The sequence below is a fragment of the Heliangelus exortis genome, chromosome 11 (assembly GCF_036169615.1).
Source record: "Heliangelus exortis chromosome 11, bHelExo1.hap1, whole genome shotgun sequence".
Lineage (NCBI taxonomy): Eukaryota > Metazoa > Chordata > Aves > Apodiformes > Trochilidae > Heliangelus > Heliangelus exortis.
The window spans coordinates 17,642,142-17,654,204 of NC_092432.1; the positions used below are offsets into that span (position 1 = coordinate 17,642,142).

Sequence of the window (12,063 nt, forward strand, 5' to 3'; positions counted from 1 at the left end):
GGGTAAAAAGAAAAGGCAAAAATAAACAAAACAAACAAAAACAAAAAAAACCAAAAAACCCCCCAAAAAGCCAAAAAAACCCCAAAACAAAATAAAACAAAAAAACAGGAGGGAGAATAGGAAAGAAGTTGTTAGGTCTGTGTGTCTACCTGAGGTTTCCACAGAACATTTCCCAGCAGAAATTATTCCTGTTGGAGATGAAGGAAGATTGTGTGAAACAGAAGTGTGGTTTTATATATTCTTATCTAAACTCAAAAGAGGACCTCATAGTGACTTTTTATTTATAAACAGTACTTTAAGTTACTTTCCAAATAGTTTCACTGATCACATTCTTTTTTTGTTGTTGTTTTGTTGTATCAAGCTGCATTCTCACTTGCTCTTTGGTCAAGTTTCTATTTTTTTCTACAAAAATAGTTGCTACACTAGTGTATTCTTTTTCCTTTCTTACTGAAAAGCTCTCTCGAGACAGCTTGAGCAGCTTTCTGCAATGTTTTAGCTACATATATCTTGGTCTCAGGAAATGTTGGCCTCCACTGAGATGGCAGCCTTGTAAGAGTATTTTTATAAGTTATTTCTAATAACTTTCAGTAACATAATACTTGGTTTACTAGCAAAGAAACAATACTTACTTCCTGTTTATTAGTAAGGGGTCATCCTCAGTATTAATTTTATCTGTGAAGTGTAAAACTTTAGAAAGGCAAATAAGACTTGTAATCAGGGTCTGAGATTTTTAGTTTCAAACTCCTAGTGTTATATAGATTTTTAAGGTTTACTTGTTGACTGTGACATATATTAGTTCATTCAGAGAGCACAGCCCTGGTAAATGCTGCTCTTTTCAACTTTTTTCCTGCAAGGAAACAATGTCTTAGAAATTTTTAACACAATGGACTATTACAAATAGTTCTCAATATTTCCATTTAGTTGATTTCTGTGTGTCTTCAAATCCTGCCTTGCATCTTTTGTAGTGCTGCCCCCCAAAGAAACTGGTACATGACAACAGGTGGATGCTGCATAGTTTTCTAATAAAAAAACAAAACCAAACAACTCCCCTGATTGTTACTGGAGCCATGTTTTGGATTCATAGGGAAACTGCTATTTTATGTATTCTAGTTACAGAATCAGTCTTCTGAAGATGGTGTACTTACCCTGTCACTTCTTGTAGGTGTGTTGCTGATTTAAAAAAACAGAAAAACAACATACCACTTGGCAGTTAACAGTATTTATAGTGCTTCAGCTGGTAATGAAGTTGGGAGGTAACTTGGAGAATGTGAAAATATATTTGGGTGGTGAAAGAATGATACACAGCTTTTCTGTGATACTGCAGTTATTTACTCCATTAACTCTGCAGCACTGTTACACTTAAGAGTGGAAGTGAAAGTTTGAAAGGATGGGGAGAGGTTTTGGAATGAAGAATTAAACTTTGTCCATGCACAGATCCCAAGCTGTATATTAGAAGCTGAAGCCTTACCTTCATATTTCAGGGCTGATCTTCAGGAATATAAATTTTTTAAGTAAAACTGCAGAGGTTCCTTCTTTGGTATCAAATAGGATTATAGTTAATTTTATGGGTTTGTTGAGTCTGCTTGTTAAATTAAGAGTTAACAGTGAGAGAACCATTTTTTTGGTTTACTATATAGTACAAAAATGACAGTGAAGAATGACCACTGAAGTAACCATCAGTAATGAGGCAGAGGACCTTTCCTTTTCCCTCCCCCTTATTGTAGAGGAAACTGAGTAACCATTTGTAGAATTTCACATGGTCTGAGGTTTATATATCTATATATCTATTCGGCTGCTGTTCAACTTACTTTTTAAGTAAACAAAATAGATCTAGCCCAAGTTAAGTGTTTTCATTTATTTCCATCTGATAATAAGGTAAACCTTACAGAAATCTTCAATGCTCAGAGTCTTAGTTCACATCAAATGAAAATACATACTTTGGACCACAATTTTAGACACAATATTGTCTTTGGAGATGTATGAAAGCAGAGAGCAACTGCTCACTGTAGCATAAGTTTCTCAGAGTTCCTTTTGAGTCAAACACGGTCTTTAAAACCTCTGTTCCTTAGGATTAGACCAATAACATAGCACAACCACTAATATGTAAGTATTTACATACTGCTTTTCAGGATAGTAACTTTGCAAATAATACAGTTATATGAAGGATTTATATGTCTGTTTCAAACTAATACATTAAAAAATTAATACAGATAAGGGCATTACATTAGATAAGTCTGTAAGATTATTAAGAGACTGGAACATCTTTCATGAGAGGCTTGGAGTTCTGGCGCTGTTTAGACTGGGGAAGAAAAGGCTCAGGGCTGATCTCATCAGTGTTTTTTAAGTAACTGATGGGAAGGAGGTAAAGAAAATGAAGCCCAGGCTCTTCTCAGCAATACCCAGTAGCAGGAAAAGGGACACAAACAGAAGCACAGGAAATTCCACCTGAATGGAAGAGAACACTTTTTTCCTGTGTGGTTGTCTGAACATCTGAACACACTGTCCAGACAGTCTAGGGAGTTGCTATCCTTGCAGATACTCACAACCTTCAGTGACCTGCTGCAGCGGGCCCTGCTCAAGCAAAGGAGGTGGACTGGACAATCTCCAGAGATGCCTTCCAACCTCAACAGTTCAGTGGTTCTTTGAAGCAAATACACCAATGATAGAGTTTATGAATACAAAATATTTAAAAATTAAATATGGAACAGTCTCATTCATTCACGTGACAGGTTTTCACCAGGTTAGACCAAAAGCAGTTAACTGATCTGTGAAATTGTTTTTAAAAGATTACTTATTTATTCTTTGCAGCCCTTCTTGGTTCACATCCATTGTGGAATCCCTTTGTGCCATCAGGGCCTTTAGGCAGCCGCAGCACACCTACAGGGAGACCGTCTGCATTTTGTATTTTCCGAGCTAACATGGGGCTAGTGGCAGGACTCTTCTCTTGTGTTGCAGTTTGAGCTTTTCTTCTCTGTACCCAGGGGCTACCAGAAGGAGTGATACTGCTATCCGAGGAATAATCTGTACATTTCCTTCCTTCAGGGCTAGTGCTTGGGTTAAGCTTGCTGTCTTCAGCCAGCGGAGACTTTTTGGTTACTTTTCTTAGTGAAGATGGACTGTTCCAAGGACTTGATCTGGGTGAGACATTAGGACTCAAATGGTTGGCTGGGTGAATGACAGGGCTCAAATTACTCCTAGTATTTGTTGCAGTATTTTTGCGTCCTGACAGTGGAGATGTAGGATTACTCTCTGGGTCAGAAGAGCTATTTGCTGAAGATTCATCACCGACAAACTGAAGTTCCTCAACTCTTTTATTAAGGGATCTGGCCTTCTTAAGACTTTTGCTGGCATCTTCATCACGGTTCTTGTCTTTGGGAACTTTTTTTTTTGGAGGTTTCATACCTATTAGGACAACTTTAATGGCAGTCTCTTTTGTTTCAGCACACATGAAGTCGTGAGCACGTACAGCAGCATCTACTTCTTCAAACTCTATAATTGCACATTCTTGAGTTCCCAGCTGGGGATACCTATTACTGACCCTCTTGATATCAGCTGGTAGATCCCTACCAGGTTTAAGAATACGAACTGATGAAATTACACCAAAAGTTACAAAGGTTTTGAGAAGATGCTCCATTATCCTTTCTTGCGTGCATCCATTTTCTTGTTTGTCAAGAGGCTGCAGCTCAGGAATCATATGTATATCATACACCAGTAACATCCTGGTAGGGAGGTTTTCACTGGGAAACACTGGAACTGGAGTATTTCTTCGAACCTTTCTGTTATCATCATTGAGCTCAAGAGTGTCCGAGTACTTCAGTGCGTAGGCTGTGGTTCTCCAGTCACGGGTAAGGTGTTTCACCTTGAAGACACAGATTAAGAATCACAACTACTAAATCCCACTCAAACTAATTACAGACAGTATTAAGACAGATTCAGGTTCCAGTCTACATACAAAACCCTGGATTGATAATTTAAATGCATTGCTGCTTAAACACCTGAGATTTCCCTAGCTGATGATGAACAAGTTCATGGACAAGAACAAGCTAACCATCGCATAAAAACTGAATCAACCCCTGAGAGAGGCAGATAAAGGAGGTGACAGTAAAACTGCCTCTATAAAATATGTTCCCCTCATCTCTCCTAATGTTTTTAGATTCATCAGGTTTACACAAAGCACTTCAAGTCTTAAAAAGTTAGCTCACCTTCTTAAACGAAGTGAGGAGTTTAACGCTGACGTAACCCATCTTATTTCTTCTCACATGCTTTAGAAGGAAGGCATCTTTCTCAAGGTTCTCATCTGAGAAGTAATATTCAATCTGTGCTATTAACTTCTGGATTAGGTCATTTTCTGGTGGTTTCCAGTTCTGATCAGAGTCATCATCATTTTCCCCACCACTGCAAAACATTTACATCAGTTTATTAACAGATCTTTATCTTACATTAATGGATTCAAATAGACTTTGAAAATTAAAAGGCATAACTGTAATGCTCTTTTCAACTTACCTATTCAGTGCCAGCATATAAAGTATCTCCCTATCCATGTGAGGCAGGAGGCTAGCTCTGAGAATGAAGCCTTCCAGTCAGCATAAGGAGTCAGGCTCCTGAGTCACTCCAAAAGCTGATCTCAGTGCAGAACAATGAGATGTATACACTAGCATCTTGAAAACTCTGCCAACTCCAGTCCGTCACCAAAACATGAAATGCAGGTGCACTTGGTGCTATACAGAGCTACTCCAGTGACACTGTTTTATTTTTCAGTATGAAGCTATTAAACATAGGTTTGACATTTATGTGTTTTATGTGTAGTGTAATGTACCAGTGTATGAGTATTCCAACTTGATGGAATCACAATTTCTGAAGCTTTGTCAGTATCCAAGGAGTAAAACAGACTGACAGGGCTACTGCACCTTGTACAGGTCACTTTTAGAGTGACAGAGTAATTCAAATAGTAGTTTACCAAGGGGCTTTGACTGTAGGTAGGTTTTAGATTAAGGATTTGGTGCAGTAGCAGCTCTGTACCTCAGAAGCAGCTGTATATGCTCACAGGCTTCTTAGATGATGTAGGCATCAAAGCAGCTTCAGGTGTCGGTAATAATTCCTACACCTTATTGTTAAATACAGATAACACTATTGGCATTATTAAACAGTAGAGTTAAATTCAAAAGTGGTGGTATTTCTACATTTAACCTGGTCTTAATTTCATGTCTGGTCAAATTATTTCCAAAGCCATAGAACATGTCTGCTTGTCCATATCTTAATTCTACTGAGGAAAATCTCTACAGTTCTAGGCAATAACATCCAAAAGGAAAACAAAACAAAACAAGAACAAAAAAAAGGGCCCGCAAAACCAAACCAAAAACCCAGAGCCACAATAACAAGCAACTCGCAAACCCTTTCTGTAAAAGGCAGTGAAATGGAAATACCGGGGGTACGACAGCCCGGCGCTTGTTGCTGTGGGGGAGCCACGTCCCGCTCCGCACATACGGCGGCGGCTGCCCGGCCCTTCCCTCGGGGGGAACGCGCAGCCCGGGCGGAGGCACCGCGGCCGCGGGCTCTCCCCTGTTCCTGCTGGAGGTTTCCCGCCTCACCCCCTTTCCCGCCTGCGTTGCATCAGCCTTGGCCCCACCGTTACGTGGGCGTCCGTGACGGCCCCGCTGCTCGCCCCGCACAGCCAGGCCCGCGGGGAGGGGCGGCCGCTGGCCGGGACAGGGACCCTTTTCCCTTCCCATCCCCGCAGCAGCCCGGCCGCACGCCGCGGGCTCACCTGGAGCGTCCGCACCGCCCCGAGTCCTCCTCGCTGCAGCTGCTGCCGCCCCGCGCCGCCGGGCTCCTTGCCCCGCCGCCCTCCTCGTCTTCCGCGGCCGCCTGGACAGCCACTCGGATCTGCACGGGGCCGCTCCCCGCCGCCAGCAGCGGGACGCCGGCCCCGGCACCCGCCTCCGCCGCCTCGGGGTCCGTCAATGTGGGTGGCTGCCGCTGGGCCATGGTGCCGGGCAGAGCTCGCCGTGCCGCCGGCCGGGCTCAGCCCGCTGCCGCCACAGCAGCGATGCCCCGGGCTGCGGCAGCCGCCTCCCTCTTCCCCTCCGCCCCTCCCGCTGAGGCGGCGCTGGCAGCTCCGCTTCCCCGGGCGGGCCCTGCACGGCATTGGGGGATGCGTCCTCCCTCCAGCGATGCTGACCCCAGCGCGGGGGCCGGCCGGGCTGTAGGCTCCCGGGGAGGCTTCAGGCCCCGGGCCGGCCGGCCAGCCAGTTAAAGTGCCCTTCTGCTTAACGATTGGGACTGCTATTTTTTAAACAGAAAACAACTGGCTCCTCACCCTCCACGATGTGCAGGCTCCCAGCTGGGGCTGCACTGCTGTGTCCTAACTACAGTGTTGCATTTTAAGAAACTCAAAAAGGTCACGCTGGGTAAGTGCGGTTTAAATGCCAAGGATTAGATTAGGAAATACAAAAAAACCAAAGTGAACAAGGGCATGATTGGATCTATGTTATTTTTATAGAGCACTTCTCTATAATCCTGCATGGTACTTAAACAGAATAAAAATATTCCCTTTTAAGAACTTAATGAAATACAGAGGGTCCTTTTCTGACACACTTATGTATTAATTTGTTTTGAACTTAAAGACTGTTGAACTATATTTCACTGGACTGTTTCTGCTAATAACTTTATTAGTAATTAACATTAGTAATTTATTAGTAATTAACATTACTGTTTTCAGGATTAGAATCTAAAGCATTTCAATTTACTATATCAATATTCATTATTCAGTCAAGGAAGATCTTTCTTTCAATACCATTTGAACCCAAACTGGATCTTTAAGTCACTGCCTCCTTTGTGGCATCCTTGTTTTTGTCTGTATAATTCATCTGAACTGTACTCCACTGTATTGCCTCCATGTTATCTTCTTAAAAATTTGGATTGGCAAGAAGTGAGACTGCACCCAAGGGCCAGTTCTTGCTACTGTGACAAATAGTGCTTGTGAGTCAGATTTGCTGGCACAAACACATACATACATGATGGGGCTATTACTCTGCCTCAGTGGGTTAGGCTTTTTTAAAGTGCCTTAAGCAATGAAATATTTTATGAAATACACTTACATGTATCACTAACCACATCTCCAGTTATCTGCTGATGGAACAGTATTTTGTAATCAGTCTTGGTTAGGGCATCCCTTTGCTACAGATTTCCATGGAAGCAGAAATACAAAACCACATCCTAGGAGAGAGTACACACAGGAATGGTGGCTTAGGTTTTGTATTTGAGTTCATGGTAGTTGATTGCCTCCTTAGGGAGGAACAAGGTCAAGCCTAGTACAAGCAAAGAACTATTCCCTGCTACAGGGAAACTAGATGTTTGAGAGAGACATTTCAGCCTATCTGTTAACTCCTTCTGTTTAGATTAAGTGAGCTTGATTTTATAGGGAAGGAAACTACATCTGGTTTTCGGCCAGTGACCAACTGCACAGTTGGCTTTTGGTCCTGTCAATGTTTACCTCTTTTCTTTGAAGAGTCCTATTATCACTGTCATCTAGTATGAGACAAATACCTTAATGTTGAGAGACTTATATGAAAATTGATGTAATTCCAGGCACTTGTTGATTAGATCTCCATTCAAATTACTAGTCTAATGTTTTGTTTGTTGTTTTTTTTTTTAACATAACAATGTTCTAGAATGCTTAACTGCTAGCAGAGATGGAAGTATTTGTAACCATGGGAGAACTCAATGAATAATGCAGACAAATCTCTGGCTGTATCACACAACTATTAATTAATGTAACTATTATATCTCAGGTGAGCTTCTGATACTCAACTTATAATCCATGAACCTCAAGTGTGCAGAACTTTCACAAATTTCTTACAGTTCATTTTTTGGCACAGTATTGTCTACATACCATGAAAAAACCCATCTCCAGATGTTAAGTTTCTCACATAATTAAGTTTTTTTTCTATCATCCTTCCAGCAAATGGTATCTAAAACAGCAGTACCCAAAGCTAAGCCCAGGGTATGGATGAGGAAGACACCGTGAGGTCCTTCCACCCACAAAGACAGCCGGGCCATTCCTTTTCTAACCACTGACTTCTTGACATATGCATTTTAAAGCATCCACAACCCCTCGGTGGGGATTCTGGGCTCCAAGACCTGCCTGGGGTTAGCAGGTACCGACGTGCCAGCTGCAAGAGCTGACACAAAGCTGAGGTAATGATCCGGCCACAGGCGGGTCTCAGCCCTCCACGGCCGTACCCAGGGTCGCTCTGTCAGATTTTCACATTTCGTGACAAGTTACGTGTCTGCAAGACAACTTCATGAGGCAGAGAATGAACCTGAAAGGTACATCCAGCTTCGTGCCTTTCCACGGGTTTTCACGCACAGTCATTTCCACTTAGAACAGGAAAATACAATCCTACTACTGCCTTACACCCCTCCCTTCGCTAGAGCGCCTCCCCGAACCCGGCTCCCTGCTCCCCTACCTGAGGCTGCTTCGCCGGGCAGCAGGGGCCGAGCATCTCTCCCGGGGCGGGCACCGCGGGATAGCAGAAGCCAAAGGAGCGACATCGTCTCACGGTTTCCCGCCACCATGCCCGGTGCGAGCCAGCAGGCGGAGCGCAAGTGAGGCTTGCCGGGAGCCCGCCGGAAGCGGGAGTTGCCCCGGTAACTGCGGAGCGATTTCCGACAGGGGCGGTGCCCGGTGCGGAGGCGTCAGGTGTGTTTCGGCCCCAAGCAGCAGGTGTACATGGTGCCCAGCAAGTGCCGTCCTGGCCGGGGCTCTCGGCCCGCGCCCGGCCCGGTAGGTGCTGCTCAGGGGATGGGGCTTGGTGGGCACCTATTTTCTTCAGCGGCTGGTGCGTGGGATAAGGCAGGGGGCAGCAGGATCGCTACTGTGGCGCCTCGCTGAGCTTTTGTTCCTCAGGAGGGCGGCTCCCCCCTGCCCCCCCTCTGGTGTCGTCCTCCCACCCGGGTCCTCCTCGTCCCCCCCCACTCGTCCCTCTCTACTCCCCCTTCCCCCCCCCCGTGCGGGGCGGCTGTGTGGGATCGGTCATGCTGGGGCTGAGGGCGCGGAGGTGCTTGGCGGGGGCCCCAAGGCAGCCCCTGCCGCCTGGTGAGGGGGCGAAGGCCGGGGAGGGCAGGAGGGGTAGCCCGGTCCTCGCTGTTCCTTGACTGGCGTGAGAGAGCTCCCCCGTTGGCGTTGTCTGTCTGCTGTCTGTCTGCTGTCTGTCTGCTGTCTGTCTGCTGTCTGTCTGTCTGTCTGTCTGTCTGTCTGTCTTTCTGCTGTCTGTCTGTCTTTCTGCTGTCTGTCTGCTGTCTGTCTTTCTGCTGTCTGTCTGTCTGCTGTCTGTCTTTCTGCTGTCTGTCTTTCTGCTGTCTGTCTTTCTGCTGTCTGTCTTTCTGCTGTCTGTCTTTCTGCTGCCTGTCTTTCTGTCTGCCTGTCTTTCTGTCTGCCTGTCTTTCTGTCTGCCTGTCTTTCTGTCTGCCTGTCTTTCTGTCTGCCTGTCTTTCTGTCTGCCTGTCTTTCTGTCTGTTTGCTGAGATTTGGAGATACAGCCGTTTGGTAATGTGTTTCTGTTGAATGTGTTGATTGTTTAGCAGGTAAGTGCTACTGTTTGTCATATATATCCAAGTGAAAGGCCAGCACATGTTGTCTGTCAAAAATTTTCTCATTTATATGTAAATACTTGTTTTCCTCATAATGAGGGCAGCATGCCTGTTAAAGTCACACTTTATGTCTGCTTCTGAAAATGGAAAGCAGTGGGGTTTTTGAAAGCAAAAAACTCCTTAGTATTAGTCTTGTGATATATTAATTGTAATATTTTTGCAAAATAATTCCTTTATAGGCAGATCTTGTTGAAAATACATTTATTATTTTTTAAAAACTTACATTCAACGTTTTGTATTGATTTTGTTTTTTTTAAAAAAATGTAACATTCAGTTTCTTTTAACTTGCAGGTTAATAATTGTGGTCTTCAGCTGGTTATTCAGACTTCATCAATTACAGATAAGAGCAAACCAGTAATTATTACCTTTTATTTAATAGTTATATTCATTAATGCAGTTGTGTGATACAGCTAGTTTGTATTCTTTGAGGGAGGAATTATGTTTTCAGTAAATTGTCTTTTAATATAATCTCTGATGTATCTGATAATATTTTGGTAATTTATTTAATCTCATTAAAGACATCAAGTAAAAACATAAAATACATTTATGCACACACATATACATATATAACATATATATATATAAAATGTATATATGTAAATTTCACATGCTTCTATCTGTACCTCTCTTACTCCTGCAGTTGAGGTGCTCTTTAAGGGGTAGGGTTTTTTTCCCCCTTAATTTAGTCAGCTGAAGGTGAATGTGCTGGTGGCTTCCATATTTTCATTTTGGTTTAGAAAAGAGTGAAACTTTTCAGTCATAGTATCTTAACAGAATTAACGTGCTTTTATTGGAGCAATTATTTAATTTTTAAAGCATCTTTAGAATTTCCTGAGACCCATAGTTGTTAGTAAGGTTTTGTCAGTGTATAGATATTTATATTTGAATAAAATTTTTCTTAAATATTGTGTTACAGTTTGAATTCAGGATAAATAAAGACCCATCACCTTTCCACAACAGACTTCTGCAGCATGATCTGGAAAAAAACTACTCGGGAAGGCAAGGTGATATTCAATAGGGTTTGGTTTGTTTGTTGTTTGTATCTCTTTTTATTATCTGACCAGTAAAGAGAGACTGTATTATGATTCCAATATGTAAGTGACAGCTTTTCCTAACTGGCTATAGTAATTCAATATAGTTACTGCAGCATCATGTCCTGAACCTGCTATCCTTTTATTGCCTAGTGCAGATAGCTTTTTAATCATTTTTTTTCCCTTTGGCCTATCAGTGGAAGAACATATTTTTTTCTACCTAAAAAGCCTCAACCCATTGAGTGTTCTGCTTTGTATTTCCTTGGAAGCCACGAAATTATGTGCTATGACATTTTAGTTAATGTTTAACATTTTAATATAAATATAAACTAAAATAGTATGTGTATGTATATATATATATATATATATATATACTGAACCCTGATATGAAAAGATTTTTCCTATTCTTGTGTGCTTTTACCTTTGAAAATCAAGATACTTGTGGATTATCACTGCTAACAGTGCTGAAGCCTGGAAGAGCCTTGAAACACAAGACTTTTTGCCACACTGCTGCTGTTTGTCTGTTACATAAAAACAGTGATTGGTTAAGATAGGAGATCAGTTTACTTTCTGTGGCAGTTATTTACTCATTCTGGTAAAAATTCAAGACCAACAGTTGTGGAGAATGGGTTGTTTCTTAGGGTGTTATGCAGCTTATTATGAAGTAAATTTAAGCCTGCATTTTGATTTGTTCCCCCCACAGGAGACCAAAGAGTATTGAGTCCTTTGGTACGTAATAAGCAGCTGTTTCTTCCAGTACCATCCAGTCTGACAGAACTTTCCACTTTGGAGTCAAAGGATACAGGTTCTTTATCAGGATTAGGTGATTCTGCTATTCACACACCTACAAAATCCAGATCCCGACAAAGCAGTCACAGTATTAGCTCAGGTAATAGTGGAAACTTCTCTTGTTAGTATTGTTTTTTTGTCATTTTTTTTAAAACTGGATATCTTACTGAAAAGTTGTGTTCTCTAAGATGTGCTGCTCTGACTGTCAGTGTATGGCTGAATTATTAATAGCTAATGTTGCCTACTGTTCCCTTTGGATATTGAGAGATGTTGATGCATCATTATCAGGAAACAGCTAGAAATACTTTCCAAAATGCAATGCAAGCATTTAAATGCTGGCTTTTTGCATACTTTTCCTTAACCAAAGAGCAATAGTAGGCATCTTTCACACCTGTCTTCAGGGGGACAACACTGGAAGAAAAAAAAAACACTGTGCTGCCATCGTGTTATGTTTGAGACTGACCTTAAGTCTCTGATCTTTATTGGCTTTAAAACCTGAGACACAACACATGTAAGATGTTTAATGGATTATTTTTGGTCTCAAATATTACTTTTGTTTTCTTTCACATTTTTTTCCTTTTTGAAGGCTACA

At 42.3% G+C, this 12,063-nt stretch overlaps 2 protein-coding genes across 5 annotated transcripts in view; one reads left to right on the forward strand and one right to left on the reverse strand.

Annotated features, from left to right (window-relative positions):
• Positions 1-1,840: 1,840 nt before the first annotated feature.
• LARP6 (La ribonucleoprotein 6, translational regulator) lies at positions 1,841-6,295 on the reverse strand. Of its 2 annotated transcripts, XM_071755027.1 has the most exons (3): positions 5,765-6,094; positions 4,203-4,395; positions 1,841-3,859 (listed from the first exon to the last, which is right to left on the reverse strand). In XM_071755027.1, the coding sequence occupies exons 1-3, from the start codon at positions 5,983-5,985 to the stop codon at positions 2,792-2,794; spliced, it is 1,482 nt and encodes a 493-aa protein (XP_071611128.1). In that variant the 5' UTR covers positions 5,986-6,094; the 3' UTR covers positions 1,841-2,791. The 2 variants fall into 2 exon arrangements, with proteins under 2 accessions (XP_071611128.1, XP_071611129.1); XM_071755028.1 differs by lacking the exon at positions 4,203-4,395 and having other exon boundaries at positions 5,765-6,295.
• Positions 6,296-8,496: 2,201 nt separating this feature from the next.
• LRRC49 (leucine rich repeat containing 49) overlaps positions 8,497-12,063 on the forward strand; it is a 39,784-nt gene continuing 36,217 nt past the window's right edge. Inside the window, exons 1-4 of one of the 3 annotated variants that reach the window (XM_071755024.1) lie at positions 8,497-8,785; positions 9,943-10,005; positions 10,568-10,655; positions 11,386-11,571. In XM_071755024.1, the coding sequence (XP_071611125.1) occupies positions 8,732-8,785; positions 9,943-10,005; positions 10,568-10,655; positions 11,386-11,571 (391 nt within the window). In that variant the 5' untranslated portion in view covers positions 8,497-8,731. The remainder of the gene's footprint in view (positions 8,786-9,942; positions 10,006-10,567; positions 10,656-11,385; positions 11,572-12,063) is intronic. The other 2 variants (XM_071755022.1, XM_071755023.1) reach the window with 2 other exon arrangements.

Bases quoted from the DNA above. Each gene is read 5' to 3' on its own strand.
- LARP6 (XM_071755027.1), bottom strand. From the start codon at position 5,985: ATGGCCCAGCGGCAGCCACCCACATTGACGGACCCCGAGGCGGCGGAG. The intron at 4,396-5,764 runs GTGAGCCCGCGG...AATGTTTTGCAG, and splicing joins GGGCGGTGCGGACGCTCCAG to TGGTGGGGAAAATGATGATG. The intron at 3,860-4,202 runs GTGAGCTAACTT...TGTGTCTTCAAG, and splicing joins TCCTCACTTCGTTTAAGAAG to GTGAAACACCTTACCCGTGA.